Source organism: Pipistrellus kuhlii, unplaced genomic scaffold (assembly GCF_014108245.1).
Source record: "Pipistrellus kuhlii isolate mPipKuh1 unplaced genomic scaffold, mPipKuh1.p scaffold_m20_p_6, whole genome shotgun sequence".
Taxonomy (NCBI): Eukaryota; Metazoa; Chordata; class Mammalia; order Chiroptera; family Vespertilionidae; genus Pipistrellus; species Pipistrellus kuhlii.
Window position 1 is genome coordinate 26882849 of NW_023425562.1, and position 25270 is coordinate 26908118.

Consider the following 25270-nt stretch of genomic DNA (forward strand, 5'->3'; position numbering starts at 1 on the left):
GGCAGCAGCACCCGCCGGGACCCTTCCTGCAATGGGGCAGGTTTCAGGTCTGCCCGTGTCCCCCCATTCGGGGCCTCGGGAGGGCTCCCCAAAGCCTTTGGTGCTGCAGGACCAGCCTTCGCATCCTCTCCGCCTGGCCCAGTGCCGGGAGAGCCTGGCGCCCCGCGGGCTCTGCAGAGTTCTGGAGGGGCCTCCCCGCCCCCTACCATCTCCCTTCCCCTCCCCTACCCCTTCTCCCTCCCCCTCCCCCACCATTTCCCTCCCCCTCCCCTCCACCTTCTCCCTCCCCCCAACATTCCTCCCCCAGGCTGGCTCGGCTCGGGAGCTCCCAGATTAGAAGTCCTTCTGAACTAATTAACTAATCCCCCTAACGGGAGTTACGGCTCCCGCACAGTCTCCTTTCACACCCCCCCCCGCCCCCCCAGGCGGCCTGGGCCCGGACCCCGCGGGAAGCGCAGGCGCGGGGGGCGGTGAGTCAGGCCGGGCGGTTTCGGGGAAATTTCCTTTTTTGGAAGCCGGGCGGCCCGGCCGGGATGCGGCTCCGGGGAAGTGACGCCAGCGGAGCCGGAGCCCCGCCCGGGAGGGAGCGCGGCCGGCCTGGGTCCCGGCTCAGAGGCTCCGGGCGGGCTCCCCGCGGCTCCTTATATAGCAACTCCGCGCCGGGGCTCCGGCCGCCAGGCTGCAGGGAGCCGCGGGCACCTCCCTGGACCGTACCCGCGCTGCCCCGTCCGCGGGCCGCTGGGTCCTGGCCTCTGCTTCCCGCGGGCGGTGTGCACCCAGCCAGCCCAGGAGCAGGCGGTGTGCACCCAGCCAGCCCAGGAGCAGGCGGTGTGCACCCAGCCAGCCCAGGAGCAGGCGGTGTGCACCCAGCCAGCCCTGGAGCAGGGGGTGTGCACCCAGCCAGCCCAGGAGCAGGCGGTGTGCACCCAGCCAGCCCAGGAGCAGGCGGTGTGCACCCAGCCAGCCCAGGAGCAGGCGGTGTGCACCGAGCCGGCCAGGGCTGGGGGAGGGGGGGGGGAACGGGACACAGGGGGGCTCCGGGCTGGGTTTGCAGGGAGGAAGCAGCTGGGCTCACTGGGGAAGGTGTGACAGGGGCAGGAGCCGCAGAAATGGTTGGGGTGCAGGGAACCCTAGGATTCCGGGAAAGCCTGTAGTGTCTTAACTGTGTCGGAGCTGTCAGCCAGCAAAGGGGAAAGGTATTGTGGCAACATTTTAAAAAATGTACTTTTTAGTTGATTTCAGAGAGGAAGGGAGAGGGAGAGAGAGAAACATCAATGATGAGAGAAGCATTGATCCGTTGCCTTCTGCACACCACCTACTGGGTATGGAGCCCACAACCCCATCATGTGCCCTGACTGGGAATGGAACTGGCCTCCTGGTTCATAGGTTGGTCGATGCTCAACCACTGAGCCACACCAGCAAGCCTGTGGCAACATTTTTTAAAAATATTTTTTTATAGATTTCGGAGAGGAAGGAAGAGTTGAGAGAGATAGAAACAGCCATGAAGACAGAGAATCATGAATCGTCTGCCTCCTGCAAGTGCCCCACTGAGGACTGAGCCCACAACCCAGGCATGTGCCCTTGATCAGAATCGAACCTGGGATCCTTCAGTTCCCAGGCCAACGCTCCATCCACTGGGCCAAACCAGCAGGCCTGTGGCAACATTTCTTAATAGGAACCCACAAATCTGAGCAGGGTAGATTTGTTTCCTAGCATCTGCTAACCTTATGCTAGTAGCAGCACCCCCATTTCCTTGGGGAGCCCCATGTGTTTGGGGCTGGCCTTCCCTGTCTGCAGGATCCGTGTGTGTCCCTGTGTGTCACCAGCTGTAGTGTCTGCAGTGAGGGGTCCGTGCAGGGTCCCCTGGCAGCAGCCCAGGACGTCCTGCCCCGTCTGGTTTCCCCGTGAGGAGGGCCTGCAGGAAATGCTGCCAGCTGCCAGCTCAGGGACGGAGAGGAAGAGATTGCTGCCACCCTGTGTGAGTGCCCGGGGGCTGGGCCTGCAGCTCCCGCGCTGCTCTCCTGGCTGCCTCGTTAGGGCAGCCCCCGTCAGAGCCCTGTCACTTGTAACGAGGGTCCCGACTGAGAGCACAGGTGACATGAGGGAGTGAAGACATGGTCCGCCAGCATCGTACATCCGGTCCAGGTGGGAAGTTGTTTTGTTTGTTTGTTTGTTTGTTTGTTTAAGAAGAAGGCTGAAAGTGCTGCTTGAAGACCGTCCCTAAGCTTTTGGGTCCCTTTGAGCTCACTCAGAACCCACATTAAAAGTCACACACCCACAGCAACACTTACCAGCTCGTTGTTCTGCTGCACCAAGTACTAACACAGACTTAAAAGGGATATTGCCCCGGCCGGTGTGGTTCTGTGGTTGAGTGTTGACCTATGAACCAGGAGGTTCGATTCTGGTCAGGACACTTGCAGGAGTTGTGGGCTTGATCCCCAGTAAGGGGTGTGCAGGAGGCAGCTGATCAATAATTCTCATTGATGTTTCTATCGCCCTCTCCCTTCCTCTCTGAAATCAATAAAAATACATATACAGTATTTTTTTAAGGTGATTATATTGTCTTGGTTGGTGTGACTCAGTGGGTAGAGCATCAGCCTGAGAACCGAAGGGCGAAGGGTTTGATTTGGTCCAGGGCCTGTACCTGGGTTGCAGGTTCCCTGTCCTGGTTGGGGCACGTGGGAGAGGCAACCATTTGATGTGGCTCCCTCACATCGATGTTTCTCTCTCTCTCTCTCTCTCTCTCTCTCTCTCTCTCTCTCTCTCTCTCTTCCTCATCCTCTTCCCTTCCAGGCTCTCTAAAATCAATGGAAAAAGTATCCTCCAGTGAGGATTAACATCCCCCCCCCCCCAAAAAAAAATAGTGCTTATATCTGTTAGCAAAAGATTTCTGGCTGAGTTTTGCTTCTAAATGAAAGTTTTATTAATAATATTAATTTTGAAGATGAAAGAGACACCAGAAAGTATTATACACATTAAAAGTAATTCTTGTGATTGGTTTATTTCAGGAAGTGAGGAGTCAAAGGGGCCTAATGCATGTGGTGTTGCTCCTTAGCCACCCAGGACATTCCTGCTCTTGGGTCCCTCCCTCCCCACAGGGGGCACCTGCACCTTCCCTCCTCCTCCGGGCACCTTGCTGCATGGCCCCCTTTTTTCCCCTGGGTACCACTCCAGGGCAGAAGTGATGGACAGCCTACAGGTACATGTGTGTATAAGGCATAAGTGAACAGAAGCGTCTTCAAAATTCGTCATTTGCAAAGGAACAGATACGTCAAGGCCGGCTGAGCGCCTCACAGTGCAGCCCTATCCGATGGTGAATTTATGCCGGGAGCGCAGCCCGGGAGAGGTCTGCTCCTCCGAGTCCCCCAGCGCTTGGAGCATGTGCTTGCCTGTGTAGATGAGGAAGTGCCCGACCGCCTGGGCAGCGTGGGACAGGAACCGCAGCATGCTCCTGCAACAGGAGGGACAGGACATGCGTCAGCTTGGAGGTCTGAGCCAGTGAAGAACAGGTGGAGTGGGAATTTTTCACATCCCCTTTCCCCCAGAGAGGCAATGCTCACTCCACCCTCCCCTGCCCATCCCGCCTGGGCTAGCTAACTTATAGGACCAGGGAGGTCCGAGCAGGACCTGGAACTCTGCAATTCTGGTGAGCTCCCGGGGGATGCTGATGGCGCTGACTGGGACTACCCTTCCACCAGCCCCTGCCAAATGCTGTTCGGCGGCCAGAAAGAGCTGAGTAGGCAGACTATGCTCCTGGGAGGACGCTTAGGTCCTACCCTCCAGCCGCTTGCTTATGCTGGAGGCCTTGGGTGTGCGAAGGGGACGGGGTGGGCAGGGGGGTGAGATTTAAACTGCTGTATGTCAATGTGAGTTAGCGTGAACTCCATCTGGGACGGGCCAGGTCAGAGCCTCCAAGGGGCGGGGCCTGGGAGGGCAGAGGAGCAAGCGGGGGACAGGCCGCCTGGGGACGGGTGGTGTGTAGTTCCCAGACCCCTCAGCTGACCCCGAAGTAAGTCTGTTACCTCACCAGGGCCTTGAGCCCTGTACACCGGAAGTCGTAGGACACCGAGTACATCTCATACATGGTGGCCTTCACGTTGAGGCAGCCGATGAAGTCCTTGGGGCTCAGCTTGTACAAGTCGAAGGTGACCCTGGCTATTCCCGACTTTTTCGGCGGCTGGCGGGCGGCAATGTAGTTAGTGCTCTAGACAGGAAGGGGGGAAGACAGGTCAGGAGCTTCCCACTGTGACGTGCAGGTCCTGTACCTCTGGGTTTATTCTGGGTTCCACTCTGTTGGCTTAAAAATCTGGCGGTGACTAAGCTGCTAATTATCTGAGGAATGCTTTGAGCAGAGCAACATGCTTATGTGGCTACCAGGCCCACCCCCGAAAGGAAGTATCCTTCCTGGACCCGCTGAGGTTAGTGGCTCCGGGTGACTGTGATTGGCGGTGGGGCCTCGGTGTGAGGACCCAGCCATCAATGAATGGCCGTGCTGTTGGCACATGGTGCTGAGAGGCACTCACGCGCGTCACTGAGGGTGACCACCGTTACTTGATTGACATGGACAGTCTCATGACCGTGACACAGTCTGTTCAAAGAGAAGCAGGCAGCACTATTTCCATTTGATAAGAGGCTTCTGGGCAGAGAGCCTCAGAGCCACGTGGCCACCGCAAGGGGCAGTGTGAGGACTTTCCTAGGGCGCCCCCTCTTTTCCAGTTATGGCCCCGGGTGAACCCTGACTTCCTGGGAAAGCCGTTTGGTGACAGTATCCACGCACAGTCTCCCCGAAACATCATAGGCCCTTTGGTTTGAGAGGAGAAAGTGTTTATAAACAGCCCTGCCATGTAATCTTCCCCACCAAGAGCTTTGAAAATAAACAAATAAACAAACAAACAAACAAAGAAGCAAACAAACAAGAGAACAGAGCTGTCCCGGGGGGAAAAATGCCGGACCCAGGGACTACTCTTCCTGGGGTTTGCCCCTCACATGGATCTTGCATGTTTAGGAATCAAATGTACATGAATCAATAGAGTTACCAAGTCACGTGACCCTCTGGGGTTGGGAGTAGTGGAGGCTATGACTGTTAAGTTCATAATAACAGCTGAAACCGGTTTGGCTCAATGGATAGAGCGTCGGCCTGCGGACTGAAAGGTCCCAGGTTCGATTCCGGTTAAGGGGGGTGTGTGCAAAAGGCAGCTGATCAATGATTCTCTCTCATTGATGTTTCTAATTCTCTATCCCTCCCTCTTCCTCTTTGTAAAAAATCAATAAAATATATTTTTAAAAAGTTCATAATGAGAATAATCTACTGTATTTGAAGTTAAAACCAGTTCTCCTTGAAGTACTCCAGCCCTTCACGCTGGAGCCACTCTTTCCTCTGACACAGAACATGCACAGGGAGAGAGCCTGGCTGTTGCCCAAAGTTTGAGGCCCAAGAGGCCCTGCAGCCTCTTTGCTTTAGGGGGTGCACACTCTCCATCACTTAGCAAACATTGTAAAAAACCGAGATTACAGCGTAAAAAGGAGTTTTCACCTATAATCCTGCCTCAATTCTTTTTTATTGCCTTGGAAGGTTTTTATCTTACTTTCCCTAAATGTCTTCCTTGAGTCTTGGCCTTAAATCAAAACCAAGGTGTGCTCACAAAGCTGATCCTCGGGTGACCTGTTCAGCCTGTGCTGCTGACCGAGGAAGGAGGAAATGACTCCCCCCTGACCTCTTCCTGAGCTTTCAGCAGCTACTTCCTCACAGGCTGTAGGCGGTTAGAATGAAGAACGGAGACCCCTGGTGGCTACTTCTGGGCTGGAAGTTCTATTGGCCTCACTGGTTAAAAAAAACACACTTCCAAGTGGGATAGGATCTATAATTGGCCGGAGGTGCACATTTCCACCCTGAGAGAAGATGGGTGGAAAGTGGAAGTCAAGAAAAGGCTCCAGCCCAGCCAGTGTGGCTCAGTGGTTGAGCATTGACCTATGAATCAGGAGGTCACCTGTGCAATTGCCCATCAGGGCATATGACTGAGTTGTGGGCTGGATCCTCAGTGGGGGCGTGCAGGAGGCAGCTGATCAATGATTCTCTCTTATCATTGATGTTTCTATCTCTCTCCCTCTCCCTTCCTCTCTGAAATCAATAAAATATATTTAAAAAAGAATTATGATTAAAAAAGATGAAACAGTTCAATCTATATGAAGAAGAAGAAGAAGAAGAAGAAGAAGAAGAAGAAGAAGAAGAAGAAGAAGAAGAAGAAAGAAAGAAAAAACTCCAACCCAAGCTCACAAGTCACACAAACCACTACTAGACCAAGACGGCTCAGGTCTCTACTTGAACCATCATTATTTGTACCCAATACTCCCTATTACTGCCCTGTACTTAGCTTGGCATCCCAGCAATCACCCACTCCGGGGCTTCATCCTACAGGCTGTCCTGTGCATTGTAGAATATGTATCATTAGTCTCTACCCACTAGATGCCAGTAGTATACCACTGCCCAGTCATAAACACCAAGAGTTTTCAGACATTTCCTAAAGCCTCCTGGGGGGCAACATCCTCCCCAGTTGAGAACCCCTGATTGATGAGTATCTGTATGTTCTATGGATAGAAGAAATAAAACTATTTGGATCTTCATTAATTTTTAAGAGTGGAAGGAAAGATAAGAAAGTTTGAGGACCACTTGTTTAATATAGTATTCTGCCATGTTTCTACTCAACATAGTTGATGAGATTTATCCACATAAATGTCTGTAGCTGTACTTCATGCATTTTCACAGCAGAGGAGTATTCCATCTGATGATTATACAACAATGTGTTTATTTTTATTTATTTTAAAAATATTTTTTATTGATTTCAGAGATAAAAAGAGAGGGAGAGAGATAGAAAAGAAACATCAATGATGAGAGAGAATCATTGATCGGCTGCCTCCTGCATGCTCCCTCCGCTGAGGGTTGAGCTTGCAACCCAGGCATGTGCCGTGACCAGGAATCAAACTGTGACCTCCTGCATCATAGATTGATGCTAACCACTGAGCATTGCTGGCTAGGCCAACAGGGTGTTTTATTTCAGTGTATTTACATGGAAGCACATGGCTGGGTATCCTGTGCTGGGCTATGTCTAGGAATGGACTTACTCAGTTCAACTCCATGGGATAAAGGCAAGTTGTTTTAAATAGTAATTGGTGGGAGCATAAGAGAGTTCATTGTTCCATATTTTAAAAATGAGAAAGGTTCCAAAGCCTAACAATACCAAATTTAATAATGGTGTAAAAAAGTACCTCATTGCCAAAACCGTTTTGGCTCAATGGATAGAGCATCGGTCTGAGGACTGAAAGGTCCCAGGTTAGGGTCCGGTCAAGGGCATGTACATTGTTTGCGGCACATCCCTGGTGTGGGGTGTGCAGGAGGCAGCTGGTCGATGTCTCTCTCTCATCGATGTTTCTAGCTCTCTATCTCTCTCCTCTCCCTTCCTCTCTGTAAAAAAATCAATAAAATATATTAAAAAGAAAAAAGTATTTCTTTGTGGTCTTAACTTAGGTTTTCCTAGTCACCGATGGGGTTGCATAGTTCCCTTGTGTTCTGTTTTCCATTTATTGTGCAGATGCCTGTCCCTGTTTTTGCCCATTTTCCCACTGGATTAACTATTGTTTTCATTGTTGATTTGTGTGAGTCCTTTATATTTGTGGAATACTAATCCTTTGTTGGGTTATCTGGAAACACCTTCTCCCACCTGTGGCTCATTGTTTTGCTTCCATGATAGTATCTTTTGATAAAAAGAATCCTGGGTGGAATTGAATTTATCATTAAAAAAATGGTTTGTCTATTGTGTTTTATTTAAAAAACAATATCACACCGAGAGTGCCAAATAGGCATATATTAGATCTTCTCAGTCACATCCCCAGCTGCTTTCCAGTTTTCCAATCTCTTTGTGTTACATCGTTAGCACCGTCTGTAGACATATCTTCCAGGTCTTTTATCATCATCGACAGTCCTGCCTGAGTTTTCATTTGCTTGAATTGCTATCTTTTTTTGTTTCTACAAATTGTATCTATTCTTCCAAGTCTACCTGGTTTTAAAAAATTTCTTCTTGTTCCTTATTGCTTTAGATTACTTTTTATATCTTTTTGAACATTTTAAGTATAGCTATTTTACACTGTCTCTGATGATCCCACATCTGAGGTTTTGTAGGCCTGACTTTGTTATTTCTGCTTCCTCTCATTTTTAGTGCCTGGAGTCCTTATGTTTTTATTGTAAATTTATGTTTGTTGGAACTTTAGGAACAAAGATTCCCTGTGGCCTAGGACTGTGGTCGGCAAACTGCGGCTCACAAGCCACATGCGGCTCTTTGGCCCCTTGAGTGTGGCTCTTCCACAAAATACCATGGCCTGGGTGAGTCTATTTTGAAGAAGTGGCGTTAGAAGAAGTTTAAGTTTAAAAAATTTGGCTCTCAAAAGAAATTTCAATCGTCATACTGTTGGTATTTAGCTCTGTTGACTAATGAGTTTGCCGACCATTGGCCTCGGTCCATGTCCATTCTGAGCCTATTTGTTCTGCTGGTTACATGGGACCAGAAACCCTGGATCAGTAGGCCTGCTGGGAGAGGCTGTTTGAATGAAGAGAATTTAATGAGTAAACTCCTCCCTCTGATGCTTCCTCCTTGGGTCTCTGTAAATGAAACTTTCGGCTTGGGTGATTTTAGAATCAATAGTCCCTATAAGCAGTAAGGACAGCTGTCTGCCAGATGCTCAGGAGAAACCGTTATATCCTCTTTGTTATATAGCCCGATTCCCTTTCTGTTACCCCCCAAGACTTTGTTTCCTGTCCTGTCAGCAGCCATCAAACCGAAGCCCCGAGTCACTGAGGTCAGCGGAGGGTCATAGGTGAGACACCCGGAGGGGAGAGCCAGCTTCCGTGTTTGCTTTCCTTTCAGGATTCTGGCTCCCATAAAAAGTGTGGCCTTGTAGGATGTCCCTTTCTTACACACACAGACACACACACACACACCTAATTTCACTGGCTTGCTGGCCTCCTCAGGAGAGACAGGTAATTAGAAACATCGATGAAAGAGAAACATCGATCAGCTGCTTCCTGCACACCCCCTACTGGGGATGTGCCTGCAACCGAGGTACATACCCTTGACTGGAATCAAACCTGGGACCTTTCAGTCTGCAGGCCGACGCTCTATCCACTGAGCCAAATGGTTTAGGGCCATATCTACAGGCTTTAATAGGATTGTAGCTACTTGCTGCCCAAAGCTTGTCCCTCAGAATTATTTGCTTTATGTCAAACAGCCCACGTCCACAGAGACACTACATTTCCTAGAAATATTTATAAGAATCCCTTTGAGGGCAATAGATCCAGTTATTCGAGGAATAGAAAGGATCTATTTTAAAAGTGGGCAAGTCAACACCAAAGTAGGGAACTCACTTTCATGGGTAAGAAGTCTACCCAGTAGCTGGATGCGAGTGCGCTTGCTTACCGGTGTCCACTTCTGGCCTTTCTCCAAGATCATGAAGTGCGTGTTATCTCCCAAGGTCTGGAAAAACTCCTCCGTGTCCACCACAGTGCCGTCCTCCTCCAGCACCAGAGTGACCAGCCCGCTGGTGATGAGCAGGGCGTCCAGGGTCTGGGGAGACAACACACCAGAGACACGGAATGAGCGGGGATTCCGCTTGGACCACTCACAGCCCTGGCTTACATGACAGTCCCAGCAGCGCTGGCTGGTTTCGATAAAAGGTTAATGGTCATGATAGACCTTGATGGGGGTCTATGGTTCAGTCCTGGCTTGGAAAAGGAGAAGTTAAGATTTTCCAGGGGACTATCCTCTTCAGAGATTTCAATGACATAACACTTATAGTTTCTCAAATCGCCTACTTATTTTGACCAATACAAAGAAGAACCTTGCGCCTGTGGTATTTAAGGAGCGTGGGTCTTGCGTGGCACAGCTGAATGTCTCTCTTAGTCAGAGCCTGCACGGTGCATGCTTTTCTGCTTTGCACGGGCTCCTGCGTCCAGGTTAAGCCTCCATGCGAATCTTCCTTATCAGGTGATCTAGGTCACTTAGGAATGATTCTTCCCTGGCTTTTAGAACAAAAAAACAGATTCCCAAAGTCTGCTGCCTCCCTATATTTTCTCTTGTCAAGTCAATAAAGCCACATTATCCACTGATGGCTGTTTTTAAGGTTTCTGTCTCTGTGCCTAAATCTCTTTCTCTTTTTTAATATATATTTTATTGGTTTTTTTTTTTTTACAGAGAGGAAGGGAGAGGGATAGAGAGCTAGAAACATTGATGAGAGAGAAACACCGATCAGCTGCCTCCGGCACACCCTCCACCGGGGATGTGCCCGCAACCAATATACATGCTCTTGACCGGAATCGAACCTGGGACCCTTCAGTCCGCAGACTGACGCTCTATCCACTGAGCCAAACCGGTTTTGGCATCTGTGCCTAAATCTCTTATGGTACAAAGATGCAATAATGTTTCCTTTCACCTTTTCACTCAGAAATGGTGTCTCCCCCCCCCCCCCCCCTTAGGCTTTTCAAGGCCACGGCATGGACATTTCTGTCTCTGCACTGGCTCCCTGCCCATGAGCCTGGGCCTTCTGAGCACAGGCGGGGAGGCGCAGCGCTGGTGGTACCTTGGTGAGCAGATCCTTCAGATTGCTGGCCATCACTCCCCGCCGGCTGCTTCGGTTGTGGTTGGAGACTCGGAAGGGGCGAGGGGACTGCATGAGGGGAGTGAGTAGGACTTTCTTGGTTTGTGAGCCCATGAAAGTCAGGGGCCTGGAAATGGAGAAGAAAATTAAAAAAATATTGGACATTACTTTTTCAGAGTCTCTAAAGAGACACCCACACACACAGAGTCATTTATTTATCTGTTTTATTTTCCCAACTAGATTGGCATTTCTTTACGGACAAAGCTTTCTTTGTTGCATCCCCCATGATACCCAGCTTAGTGCGAGGCGTAGAGCTTTTACGTAGTATGTTGTCTAAACTGAAGTTCTGTAAATGAACACAAGTGGAAGTTCAGTGGCGCACCAAGTAAGTTGCTCTATGAAAAACTGGTTGTATCGCAAGGAACCAGTTTTCCAACGTTGTCAGTTAAGTCCCTGCTACCCGCAGTTTCAGGAGGGGCCTCTGTGAGCGAGTGTCCTGCTTCCTCCCGATGCCTCATCGACAACCTGGCATTCTGGGAACAGCCTAGATTATTAGCAGGTATCGGGTCTGAAATAAACCCAGCCAGCATTGCATTAGTGCCTCATCAGTGCTCGTATCTGAGCACCTGCTAATATTACCCACTTCTCAGGTGAGAAAACTGAGGCTCAGAGTGGCTTCTCAGGGACACCCAGTTACTAAGGAAGAGGTGGGACGTCATCTCTCTGAACTTCAGACCTCAAGCACTAAGCATCAGTCAGAAGCAGAAGAGAAAGAGCTGGAAGGAGGCAGGGTTCCCAGTCCACCCTCTCGGCCCCTCTCCCTTTAGGCCACCGGAGCCTCTGCATTCTCTGTTTCTGGGGAGGCAACTGTGAGGGATGGTGCCCAGTCAGGGTCTCCGTGGGGGCTCCCCACCAGAAGGACAAGAGATCCTGAGAAAGTCAGAGCCGGAGCCCAGGCAGCAGTGGCCTGGCATCGGCCTCCGAACCTTTGCCCTGATTCTCAGGAGTTAAACCAGGTCCCTGGGTTACGCAACACGATGAACAACACGCCACATTCTGCTGAGCTGATGCTGCGGAGGGCAGGGCGGTGGGGATGATCCATATTTTGCTTTACCTTTAGAGCCTGACTTTGTTCTCAACCTAAACATTGCATCTGAAGCTTAAACTCACTGGCTAAGTCCTGTGAGAAGGAGAGAGAGAAAGACATACGTTCCACTCTGTGCCAGATACTATATACTTTAGCTCATTGCCTAACAGCTCTACAGGACAAGCATTACAGGTGAGGAAAACGGAGGCTCAGGACATTAAGGAATTAATAAGATCAGCCGGGTCGGCGTGGCTCAGTGGTTGAGCACTGATCGATGAACCAGGAAGTCACGCTTCGATTCCTGGTCAGGGCACATGCCTGGGTTGAAGGCTTGATCTCCATGGGAGGTTAGGCAGGAGGCAGCTGATCAATGATTCCTCTCATCAATGATGTTTCTATCTCTCTCTCTTCCCTTTCTGAAATCAATAAAAATATATTTTAAAGGAAGAAATTAGTAAGATCACATTTGGAAAGTGCTAGCACAGGGCTTCAAATCCAGCTGCGCTTTCCCACCATGGGTCTGCCCTGCCAGGTGCAAGCCCTCCTACAGCAGAGGGGACCCTGGACCCTCACCGGCAAGCTTCTTCTCACCCAAAGTGGCCAGTCATTGCCATTGCCCACGAGGCCTTCTAGAATCTATGCCAACTGAGAGCAGAGTCTGTTTGTACATTTTTTATTTCCCCACAGCACCTCGCCCCCTGCTGGCACATGACCTAGTCACCGAGTAAAAGACAGGCTGGGGCAAAATCAGAGACATGGGAGAACAAAGTTCACGTCTTGGAAGGTTAGGTCCCGGCCCTGGTGGCCAATGGCACGTCTTGTGGGCGCGAACGGTTTTGACATCGTTGTCGTGGTCCCATATCTCCCCATAGGACACAAACGCTCACACCTTAGTGAGCTTCAATGCTCCAGGGACCTAGCACAGCTGATCATACCAAGTTCTTGTTGTCCTTTAGCTTCTGACAAGGCAAGAACTGGCAGTCCCTTCTGGTCCTCCCTCTTCACACTGCCCTCAAGATAGTCATCCTTGATTTATTAAAACAACATACAAGCTATTGTGCTTCTTACCTGTTACACAAGAACTGGGTTATTGTTGGAGAGAAGGCTTAGAGAGCACATATAAAAAAATGTTTGAAGACACGAAAATGAAATCCTTCCCTTCTTTTCAAGGAACTGGGTGAGTGATTTGATGTGCCAACTTATACAAAAATCAAGGCTGTCTTATATACAACGTAGAAAGGGGTTAACTGAAATTTTACACACATTCAACCTACTTAACAAATACTACATGAGTGCTTATCTGCTGCAGCTAAATGGACAGCAGGGTGAACCAGCTGTCACATGAGCAGAGACACTGAGGGTGGGGCAGAGGTAAGTTTACAGTTGTGAGCATGGGAAACAGAGTATATTATTGCTTTATTATTTATTGTTGTATTACTTTCCATACAAACAATTACAACCCCACTTTTGCCCCATCCGGTATATTAATCTAGCTCATTTTTGGTTCTCTCTCAGTAGAACAATTTACGTCCCTGGCCAGTAACACAAGGCCTACAATACGTTGCCACCTCCCCCTCAGTTTCTTAATATGTCAATGTTGAAACGCGAGCAGTAGCAGCCTGAGAATTCTGCCTTCAGGTCCAGCACGCCTCCGTCCCCTCGCGCCCCTGGGACAGCGCGGGCAGTCATAGGAAGCAGGAAGGGAAACAGCGGACTAAGAGGAAACACACGCACCAGGAAATATGCTCTGCTGTTCAAGGAAATAGATCATTTCGGAGAAATCAAGTCCATAGGAGAAGCCAGACTTCATGGAATTAATCTTGGAAACTGTGAAGGGACATATCTTCCCGAAGTGAGGAAGACAGAGTCTTCGGGTTTCTCCTCAAGGGAACTGAGGCCCTCAACCTACCCAAGTGTGTGAAATACAGCAACAGACACACGGACCGTGGATGTGAACTCGACTCCAGTGAAACAAAGCTGAACCCCACAGCCCCAAGACAGAGTCTTTATGTGGCACCCGTGGATTGCTGTTCATTCTGAAAGCACCGGAGGAGAAGGCAGACCCAGGCATGAGATTTCTCATGGCCAGAGAGGAACACTTTGGTGTCAGCAGTGATGAGGGTAAGACACTGCCCAGGAACTATTCAGAGTGAGACAATGACTGAGGGAACCCCACACTTCGCTGCTCGGCGGAAAAAGGAATCCGTATGAAGTAGTGAAGCCCAGACAGGGGTAGGATATAAGTCAGCTGAGTACTACCGCCAAAGCCAGTGTTAAGGAGGGAGGTGTTGATGGCAAATAGAGGGACGCAGAGGAATGAGGCGGCTTGGGAAGTCTTGGTCGGCTCTGGCGAGGCCTCCGTGAGCTGAAGAAATGTACTTGCAGGAAACTCGGTTCCTTGCTTCTGACCCCGAGACCGCTGTGGCAGAAGTCTGTACTGCAGTGGCAGCTGGACAGAGAGCTCCTTGTTCAAGAAAAGGAAAGATGTCCTAAAACAGCTACAAAACCAGCGATTCTGCACAAACCATGGTACGTCAGCTTTAGAAGAACGTCAGCGTTGGCATGAATGTTATCACGGACAGACACAGAGACAGGGCGGGCTTTCTCTGGGACAGCACACACCGCAGACATCCTTGAAGTCCAGACTACGAGACTTCAGGCTGCTTTCATTCTCACGGCAGCCTTAGTGATTGCCCGGGGTTAAGGAACTAATAATGACTGGCTACTATAATTGATCATTAAGAACTGATCATTGCCTACACATAGCTGATCTTTGAAGAAGGTGTGATTAGGTTCCTTACTTGGCAATATTCGGCTATTTGCTGACAAAAGACAGAGTCGGGACACCTTCTACCAGCTAGTTGAAATGAAGGTGCATCGAGAGAAGGTCCTGCGAGACCGTGATTACATATGGGGCAGCCACCTGGCTCCATGGCTCTTCAGAAGGACCAGGAAGAAAAGTGTGTTCCTTTCAACAAGCATCACAGCTGGGTTCCTTCCTGTTTAGTTTGGAAGCAGGTCGATTCCAAAGAATTATGGTAGCTCGATTGGGAAGCAGGTTGAGTCCCAAGAACTGTGGCAACAAGTAGCCAATCCCAGCGAGAGCCTGCCAAGCTCAGCGGGAACATGTTTCAGGAGATAAGCTATTTCCTGGTGCTCTGATTTGCCAATGTTTTATAAGCCAGTGGCCCTCACCACACACCTGGCCCAGTGGGAACCTCACACAGGTACATTTTGGGTCTGGGGACCCTGTGGCCGGGGTCAGAGGCAGGGGCAGGGCCAGCCCCAGCTCTGCAGGTGTGGCCTCCTCTGCCTGCCCCAGGCAATGCCAGCGCCCTCTCATCCACCCCTAACACAGCCCACCACTCCCCAGCGCCCCGAGGAACTTGGAGAGTGGGTGTTTGGATGCTCCTGGGAGAAAGGTTTGGAGGATTCACTCCAAACTGTTCCCAGTTGTTAGGTCTGGGAGTGGGAGTGTGGGTGGGTGGCGCTGGGGAGAGAAGACAGACTGGAGAGAAGCAGAGGGCTTCACCTGCATGCTTACACCAGGTTAGGGAAGATGCCCGAGGCAGGTCTGTTTCTCACTGCCCGGGGATCCCACCACATAACTTCCCTTTTTGTTATCTGTCTGTTTGTTTTAAGAGAAGGCCAGCACAGGGCAGACTGATCGCCCGCACATCTGGGCAGCTGTTTCCATAACCGTCAGGATTACACACAGCTGCGTGAGGACCCAGGTTCGGAGCCTCTAGGTCAGGCTGGTTTTGTAAAGCCATTCTCCCTTCCCTTTCCCTCAGCCTGCCCTTACCCCTCGGCACAAATGGGATCTGTTATTTCTGAAAACCTGCGTGTTAACATCGGTCCGCAAGGCTTTCTCCATCCTCTTTAAAAAGCTTTAAAGATCTTCGGAGAAATATGATCTGATCTTGCCTCTAAATTTATAAAGCTACCGCCACGCAGAAACTTTAGGATTTAGCAGCAAGGATTGGTTTGGATGTCCGGGTGTGAAATGAACCCAAGACAGGGAAAGGAGTGGAGCCAGGCCAGGAGGCTGCGGGGGGTCAGCCAGGGCGCTTCCCGCCCCCCGCCCCCTCCCCAATTGGAGCCACAGCCGCGCTCTCCCCACACCCAGCTCCCTGGGCCGTCCGAGGCCGCCGAGCGCCCCGCCAGCGCTCCTCCCCACGCCCCAGCCCCGGTCGCGAACCGCAGGACCCCGAGCAGCTCTGCCCCGCGCACCGTGGAAGAGTTGCCCTGGGTCCCGGGACGGCGCCCTCCCCGGTGCCCGCAGCTAAAGCACGAGCCGCGGCCGCCCGCGCGTTGCCCGCCGCCACCTGTTCGGCGGCCGCCAGCGCACCGGGGCCACAGCTGGCATCGCGGCTGGAGGCGGGGGACGCCCGGGGAGCGGGCATGCGCGGAGCCGGGGTCTGGGGAGCGCGGGGATGAGGGCACGTGGGTTGTATGTAGGAGGAGAGGTCGCGGAGGGGAGGGGATGAGGGCTCACGGGGTGCCGGGAAAGGAGCCTGCGGGGCGCCCCGGACGCGGGGCTCCCGGCGCGGGGCTCAGCCTGCGGACGCGGGACTCGCCTGATGAGGGCTCCCGCGTAGTCCCGGGCCATCTCCATCGCTCGGCGCCGGCGGCAGCGGCCTCCCCGGGGCGCACCGCCTCTTAAAGCGCCGCCGCCGCCCGCCCCGCCCCGCCCCGCCCCGCCCGGTCTGGCCACCAGGGCGCGGGCCTTGGCAATGGCCTGGCCTCTGCCGAAGGTCGTAGCTCAGCCACCCTTGCTGGCCGCGTGTCGGCCTGTGTGTCTGCGCTTTCCGGAGGCTGGGGCCGCGGAGGGCATCCTCAGCCCCGACAGGACGGCCTGGGCTGCGGGAAGGCGGAGGCGCTGTGCAAACCCGGCTGCAGGCGCGGAAAGGGAGGTGCAGGGCGCGCAATGGGGACCCCCAGGCCGCGTACAGCCAGCGCTGGGCCCGGGCCCCCACGCGCGGTTCTAAGCTCCTTGCAGAGCTGAGGACCTTGCTGCAGACCTCGGACACACCCGAGGCGCCTTGGCTTCCTTCCCTCCGTTAGGTCGCCTCCGGCAGCCTCTGGACACTCCGGGGCAGTGAGAAGGGCATCCAGAATGAAGGAGTAACGGAACCGTGTGGGCTTCATGGACAATCTCTTAGCTGAAGGCAAGGGGCTTGCTCAGAGTAAGGAAGGAAAGAGGGAACCGAGCCAGGGCTTGGGGGGGTGGAGGGGGGGGGGTGGTGGCGGGGGCGGGCGGGTTATCCATCTCCTTGCACAGATGTCCCTTTGGGAGGTACAGTTCCGCAGGTCTCAGACCTCTGGAGAAGGCGGGTAGGGGTGGCGCTTCTCGGGGATCCAATAGAACCCTTAATGACAACAGCGAAGCACAAGTCTCCTGAGCAGTTAAGGGTTGGAAAAGACCCTTCGTTCCTGCCCTTTAAAAGATGCAGACCTGGCCGAAACCGGTTTGGCTCAGTGGATAGAGCATCGGCCTGCGGACTGAGGGGTCCCAGGTTTGATTCTGGTCAAGGACATGTGCCTTGGTTGCAGGCACATCCCCAGTAGGCAAGTGCAAGAGGCAGCTTATCGATGTTCCTAACTCTCTATCCCTCTTTCATCCTCTCTATAAAAAAATCAATAAAAACATATTTTAAAAAATAAAAGATGCAGACCTCCCGCACATAAGCAAGTGATTGGCTCCACGGGTCCTAGCACCACCTGCCTGTGGTGAGCCTATGGTGAGCCGTGCTCTCTGAGCTCACTTCTCCCCACACAGCTTGGTTTTGGCTCACTGACTTATCGCTTACACCGTGCCCACTTCTGCTTTTCCTGCTCCGGCACTGAACTCTCGGAAACAGGCACACACTTCTTCCCCGTGAGGGTCACGGTGCCAACAAGCCTCATTGGACTTGCAGGAATGTTAAAGCCAAAAGCAATTTCCTCCCAGAATCCTGGGCCTCCAGGGGCCTGCTGGGAACCGCCCAGCTCCAGGGCTCTTGGGGGGCATTTCCTGCCCAGAGCCACGAGGGCTGGATGCGGGGTGTCAGCTGCCCCCCCACGGACACCCTGCTGTGGCCTGAGGTTTGTGTTCCCCACTCCCGCTCCAATCCCAAGGCCCACGGTAATAGTAGTAGAAGGGGGGGCCTCTGGGAGGTGCTTAAGTCTTGAGGGTGGGGCCCTCAGGAATGGGAACGGCACCTTTTAAAAGCGGCTGCAGAGAGGTCCTCGGCACTTCAGCCACGGGAGGACATGGCGAGGAGACAGCCAGCGGTGACACAGAGGAGTGTCCTCACCAGCCCCGCCTATGCTGGCACCTGGGCTGGGACTGTCGGCCTCCAAAGCTGTGAGCCATACATTCCTGTTGTTTGCAGGCCACCCCATCTACAGTGTTCTGTGAGAGCAGGCGGATCAGGCTAAGATACTCCCCCTCCCCCAATTTGATATGGTAGATGAGAAAATAGATCCAGTCAATTCAAGTCAATGCACCTTTAAAAAAAAACAACCTCTTATTGTGAACATTTTCAAATATAAAGACATTACATGAGCACCCTTACACCCAGTGCCTGGATCCAACCGCTGTTAACATTCCGACATATTTGCTTACTTTTTATGTATATTTTTATTTGAACCTTTTCACATAAAGTCCTTTAACTTGCATCTCCGGAGAAATATATACTATACACTGTAGTGACATTATTACTTCTAACGAAATAAAAATGATCTAGTAGCGCCCAATAGTCTGTAGTGAAGCTCCCCAACCATTCTGATTTGTTGACACCTTATGGATAAGGCAGCATATCCATGCCTGAGATGCAGTGTATTAGACTGGAGCAGTGACGGTCAAGATCACACCACTAAGCAACCAGGGCAATGGGTGCTATTTGTTCACTTATTCCTAGGGCCTAGAGAGGCCTCCGCTGCTAGAAGGCTTGTTAGTGGCTGAATGAATGAATGAGGTCCTATGTTAGCAGTAACATATGAATACAAATTGCAAAGGGAAGAGCAAGTAATTGATTTTGCTAAGAGGTGTTCGGGAAGGGCCAAGGATGAGTGAGGTGAATGGTGTGTGGGGTGGTTGTGACTGTTCTGAACTGCTTTCCGGAAGACCAGAGGCACAGACAGTGATGGCATGTCTGGAAGGGCTGGGTGGGATTGGGGGTTCTGGGTGGGTGTAGGGGGTTCTGGGTGGGTGTAGGGGGTTCTGGAGGAGAATGGTAGGAACCAGGGAGGCACCCACGTTGGAGCAAACCTGTATTGGCCTGAACACACGGTGGGAGTTGCTCTCGGTGGGGAATGAGCCAGGAAGGCAGGGGGCCTGTGGAGACATAGATTTGAGAAGGACATCTGGGGAAGCCTGCAGGTGATCCGAGTAAAAGAGCCCAGATTCAGACCGGGGCACTGACAGGGGCATAGAGAGGAGCAAGGAGCCAGGAGAGATTTTGTAGGATGTGGTGACGAGGAAGCAGGGAAGCTGCTGGAGATAACTCTGATACCTCCAGTTTGGGTAACGGAAGAGGTGGCATGCCTTCAGTAAGATGACAAATACAGGTGGGAAACAAGTCCGTAGTTGGGACTGAGATTATGTTGAAAGCTGTAGGCCTGTGGACCACACTCAGCAAAGATGCAGAGAAGGACGGGTGGGCCTGTGGGCCTCCCTGGACAGATGCGGAGAAGGACGGATGGGCCTGTGGGCCACACACAGATGTGTGCCTGGTGCTTGGGGAGAGGCCAGAGCTGACATCAAGGCCAGCCAGCTCCCTGCCTGCTCCTACGGGGGGCAGAGGGGGGGGGGCTCTGTATCATATGCGTGGGTGGTTCAGTCCAGGAAGGTGTTTAAAGGGGAGAGGGGACAGGGCATGTTCCAACCAACGGCCACAAGGAAAAGGGTGAAGAGGAGCTGTGCTGGGAGGGTGCCTTTCCAGCCCATGCCCATCTTCTGGCTCTCACACAGACTCCTTCCTCATTCAGCAGCACTTAGCACACCTTTATTCAGCAGCTACTGTGCTCCAGTGCCACCGCGATTAGAGATCTTGGGGACAGATTTTGTGCTACATTTGGCCATCGATTGCTGCAGGGCGCCTGCAGGAGGACTTCCAGCCCGCTGACCTTCCGGCCCCCTGCAGCTGTCTGTGGGGCGGATGCTGCCGTTGGCTTGGCCCCGACTCCAAGGCAGGGCTTCCTTCGCCTCCCAGAGTTTTGGCAGGCGACTGGCAGCGTGCATGCTCTGGAGCACCGAGACCGGGTTCCTAGCCTGGCTTTACCTCGTCCCGGCAGGGTGACCCCTCGCAGCCTCAGATTCCATCTATAAAAAGGCACAGCGTTCTGTGTCTCCTTTCAAGGGGAGGATCAACTCCTGTGAGGGGCAGGCTGGCTCACCCGGGTCCCAGCCCAGAGTGAAGATGGCTACCCTGCAGGGAATGGACAGTCGGCATCCGGCTCCCAGCCAGGAGGGGAGTACTGATCCGAAACTGTTTCTCAGGTGCGGGGCTACATTACAGAGAACATACCCCCTAAGCTCAAAGAAACTCTTCCAACCTTCTAAGCTTATTTCTGCATATTTTTTTTTTAATTTTTTTATTGATTTTTTTTTTATAGAGGGAGAAGGATAGAGAGTCAGAAACATTGATCAGCTGCCTCCTGCATGCTCCCCACTGGGGATGTGCCCACAACCAAGGTACATGTCCTTGGCTGGAATCGGACCTGGGACCCCTCAGTCTGCAGGCTGATGCTCTATCCACTGAGCCAAACCGGTCAGGGCCCTATTTCTATATTTTATGAACAAAATAGATAAAACAATGAACACTAAGTCTGAACCTTGGCCTTGCTACTTTCAGATTCTTTGACTGTGGGAAAGTATTCATTTCTTCTTTTTTATAATGAGCTTCAATTTCTTTAGTTCTTTTAAAAAAAATCTTTATTGTTGAAAGTATTACATAGGTCTTCCTCCCCCCCACCCCCTTCCAGCCTGCACCCATCCCCCAATTTCTTTATTTCTAATAATCCCTGAGGATCAGTATTCCGTAGCAACTCTCAGGGGGTTGCAATGAGGGCTAAATGAGATAGTGCTTTTGAAATACACTGCAAGCTGTCAAGCACTAACAAGTGTTAGGTCTTGTTATAGCACTGATGAGAGAATGGAGCCCTGGGAAGGCACTAACTCAGCTACTGTTGACGAGGGCATCATCCACAGAATTATCCACAAGGCAAAGAATTTCTTTCCGTTTGCTCCACAGTTTCCCACGGCCAAAGTTCTCGGGGTCCTCCAATTTCCATATTGCTTTCCAGCGAAGTTTACTGTTAAAAATAAGTGTACACATTTATTCACATTAAGGTGTAAATGATTGCTGTCACGCTCAGCAAACGTTTCCTGCGCACGATGCTAGTCCATTCCCTGCCCGGACAGCGGGATTGCACTAGCAGCGCCTTGCCCTCTGGCTTCAATTGGTCTCACTAAAGCACATGTGTCAAACACAAGGCCCGCGGGCCAAATCCGTCCCGCCAGGCCTTGCAATGTGGCCCGCACCGCGCTGTCATCACTGCACTCTGCTGCGTTTCCATCACAATGACAGTTTATGACTGTTCAGTAAACCATTCGGCCTGCAATTTAGGCTGGATTTTAGATTTTGGCCCCTTCTCTGATTGAGTTTGACACCCCTACACTAAAGGGAAGCACGGGTGGGCTTTTAAAAAAATTAAAACAGTTGTATCGCAGAATAACATACGTAGGGTAGAGTGCACGCTCTCTACTGTACAACTCAGAAAACATCTGTGCTTAAGCAGCTAGATCAAGAGAAAGGATATTTGCCCTGACCGGTTTGGCTCAGTGGATAGAATGTCCGCCTGTGGACTAAAGGGTCCCGGGTTCAATTCTGATCAAGGGCATGTACCTCCTGCACACCCCCTACTGAGTGTGTAATAACCTGCCTCCTGCACACTCAGTAGGGGGTGTGCAGGAGGCAGCTTATTGATGTTTCTAACTCTCTATCCCTCTCCTGTCCTCTTTGTCAAAATTCAATAAAATATATTAAAAGAGAGAGAGAAAGGGTATTTGCAACACCCCAGTGGGCTCCCTCTTGCCCCTTAGGGAGTGCTCCCCGCCCTCCTCCAGCAATGAGGCTGGTACTGGTCTTTATTTGAGGCCATGCTGGGGGAGGGGACATTTGAAAAGGGAAACCGCACATCTCAGGAATGTGGTGCTGCTGAGAGATTCCCTTCTCAGAGCAGGTGTGGAGGGTGTGGAGGGTGTGGGAGATATAAGGGGTGTGGGGGGTGTGGGGGGTGTGGAGGGGGTGGAAGGGGTGGGGGGAGTGGGGGGTGTGGGGGGGGTGTGGGGGTGTGGAGGGTGTGGGGGGTGTGGAAGGGGTGGAAGGGGTGGAGGGTGTGGAGGGTGTGGAGGGTGTGTGGAGGGTGTGGGAGGTGTGGGAGGTGTGGGGGTGTGGAGGGTGTGGAAGGGGTGGGGGGTGCGGGGGTTGCGGGGGGTGCGGGGGGGGGTGCGGGGGGTGTGGGGGTGTGGGTGGTGTGGAGGGGGTGGGGATGGGGGTATAGGGGGTGTGGGGGGTGTGGGGGTGTGGGGGGGTGCGAGGGGGTGCGGGGGGGTGCGGGGGGGTGCGGGGGGGTGTGGGTGGTGTGGAGGGGGTGGGGGTGGGGGTATAGGGGGTGTGGGGGGTGGGGGTGTGTGTGGGGGTGTGGAGGGTGTGGAAGGGGTGGGGGGTGCGGGGGTTGCGGGGTGGGGGTGCGGGGGGTGCGGGGGGGGTGCGGGGGGGTGCGGGGGGTGCGGGGGGTGTGGGGGTGGGGGTGGTGTGGAGGGGGTGGGGGTGGGGGTATAGGGGGTGTGGGGGGTGTGGGGGTGCGGGGGGGTGCGGGGCTGTGTGGGGGTGCGGGGGTGTGCGGGAGGTGTGGGAGGTTGGCTTAGGCTGACACAGGTCTGGCCCGGGCTACGCGCCCACCAGCGCAGGTTGGGTTCTAGCACCGCCGAACCCAAGTCACAGACACACAGAACGATGCCTTGGCCGTGGGCCCAGCAACCACAGCTGAGGTGAACTTTCCTGGAATTGGGGAGCATTGCTTGTGACCGGCTGTCTTTTTCTTCTTTTCCACACGGGTTAACGGATGAGGTCGGGACCCCGATTAGGAGGAGGCCCTGGGGGCCCAGCGCAGGTGTTCATGGTCAGGAGGGCGGGCCCACGGTGGGGCTGGGAAGACCCCGGTGGGAAGGGCGCCCAGGCAGCGGCGGCAGAGCCTGGCCCCTATGCAGCCCCAAAACCTGGGGCCGGACCCGGACAAGCCACCCCGTGGCCTGAGGCTCAGCGGACGCTGTGCGAGGCGATGGCGGCAGCGCCCCTCCGCGCCAGGTCTGCAGGCGGAGCCCGGGCCTGAGCGGGGAACCAGCGGCGGCGCGGGGAAGAGGGTGGGGGTGGGGCGGACGGGCCGGAGACCTGGGCCAGAGCCTTAGGCAGACAACCCAGCCTCCAGCAGACGAAAAGCAGCGCCTTCCGGGCTGCCATGGCCGTGCGGCTGTCCTGTCCGCAGTGGCAGATGCGGTGTGCGCCCTGCGGAGAGGTGCGGTGCCACCGCCGGGCCGGGCTCCATCTCCGCTCAGGGCGCACAGAGGCGCTGATGGCCGTTTCTCTCTCAGCTCAATGCTTCTCCCTCACCCCCGCCCCCCACACCAATAAAAACACATTCCCCCGTGAGGATTGAAAAGAGAACAAAATTCAGTATTGAGTTCTTCCATGCCTAGGCCAGTCAACAGAGCCAAATACCAACAGGATGACGGTTGAAATTTCTTTTGAGAGCCACATTTATAAAACTTAAACCTCTTCTAGCGCCACTCTTCAACATAGACTCGCCCAGGCCGTGGTGTTTTGTGGAAGAGCCACAATCCAGGGGCCAAAGAGCCGCATGTGGCTCCCGAGCCGCGGTTTGCCGACCACGGGGCCCTAGGCTATTCCATGAGGCCTCTTGGTTCTTAACCTATTGGGGCACACGTTCTCCTCAATATCTGATGACAGCTGAGGCCTTTTCTCCAGAAAGGCTCACATAAGTCCGTGTGTCCAGGCTGGAGGCCGGCCCAGGCCCAGCCCTCACTGGGCTGTGAGCAACCTGGGGTCATGGGCCCTGGGCCCAGCCCGGCTCTCCTTCTGGTTGTTGTTACTGGGTGTTTCTCTCCTCCCCAATGTAGGAACAAAGGTGGTGTTCTTTTCCACGGACTTCAGCCTGAAGCTTTCTCCTCAGAGGAAGTGCCCAGAGGAGCCTGCACTTTGGGGCTCATTCCAGGGTGAGCGTGGCCTTCCCACTGGGCAGGAGGGCACAGGGAACTCTGCTTTGCTCAACCGGCTGTGCCAACCTCGAATAGCGTGACTATGGAGCCCAGCTCCGACTCTTCCTGCCTAGCGAGCTGGACTTTCCATAGGTGTCATAGGTTTCAACTCTAGAAATAATACACAGATGCCCTGTCATTAGGAGACATTTTTGTCTTAAAACATTACAGAATACGGAAAAACCTTCGCAGACCAGGGTCACCAATTCTGGCTTCTTTCCTGCCCAGTTCCTCTGCTCAGTCTAAATCCTTACACACCCCTTTCTATGCTATTATATACACAGGAAATATGAGTATTTCTTTGTGTGGTTTGTTTACATAAATTGTGCATTTTATGTAATGCTCCGAAAATTGCTTCATCGCTGGATGAAATGTAGCTTTTCCTCTCTTAGCACACATCCATCTAACTCAACTCAGACATTTTAGCTGCTACATAATGTCCCACAGCATTGATGTAACATAGTTAACTTTCCCCTTCTGCTGAATATGGAGCTGCTTCCAACTGCTCCTCAGAATGAAGGGTGCCGTGAGTGCACCCTGCGTGCCTGTGTGCTTCTCTGGGATATGAACTATAACCTCAAGCAGTGACCTTGTGGGTTCTGCAGGTATGTACACTTAAGTTTTTAAAGAGACACCGCTTCGCGGCTTCTTTCTGGCAGGTTTGCAGGCTTGCTGGTATCTCACCAGGCCCTTTCCCTGCCAATGACTGTGCTGATTGGGAAGCTGGCTGACAGATCTCTCTGGGATGTCCTTCTTCACCTCTTCTGTTAAATTGTTATCATCTCAATTATAATTTAACTAGAGGCCTGATGCACAAGGATTTGTGAAAGAATGGGCTTTTTTTCTCCTGGCTGCCGGTGCTGCCTTCACTCTGGTCTTAGCCACCTTTCCACCTTCTCATGCTGCCCAGAGGTCCGGAGCAGCTGGGGTGGTGTGGAACACCCCACCCCCAGCACCTTCATATGCAAATCAACCTGCCATCTTCGTTGGGTTAATTTTCGTACTCAATCCTGATTGGCTGGTGGGCGTCATGATGATACAGTCAATTAGCATGTTACTCTTTTATTAGTGTAGATAGCTGTCATTTGTGCTTCCTTCAAAACTCATTTAGAACTTACCTTTACCAAAGAATATAAAAATAGTTTTCAAAAGTAGAAAAACAAGTGGCTTAGTGAGAAATATAATTGAGAAAATGTCCAAGCTCGCTGATGATCAAA

The 25270-nt window shown here is 52.6% G+C and overlaps 1 protein-coding gene across 1 annotated transcript; it reads right to left on the reverse strand.

Moving 5' to 3' along the window:
• Nucleotides 1–2982: 2982 nt before the first annotated feature.
• Nucleotides 2983–16461, reverse strand: CIDEA (cell death inducing DFFA like effector a). Its single transcript, XM_036417443.2, has 5 exons — nucleotides 16309–16461; nucleotides 10624–10768; nucleotides 9465–9611; nucleotides 4023–4204; nucleotides 2983–3451 (listed from the first exon to the last, which is right to left on the reverse strand). The coding sequence occupies exons 1-5, from the start codon at nucleotides 16344–16346 to the stop codon at nucleotides 3304–3306; spliced, it is 660 nt and encodes a 219-aa protein (XP_036273336.1). The 5' UTR covers nucleotides 16347–16461; the 3' UTR covers nucleotides 2983–3303.
• Between the last annotated feature and the right edge of the window lie 8809 nt (nucleotides 16462–25270).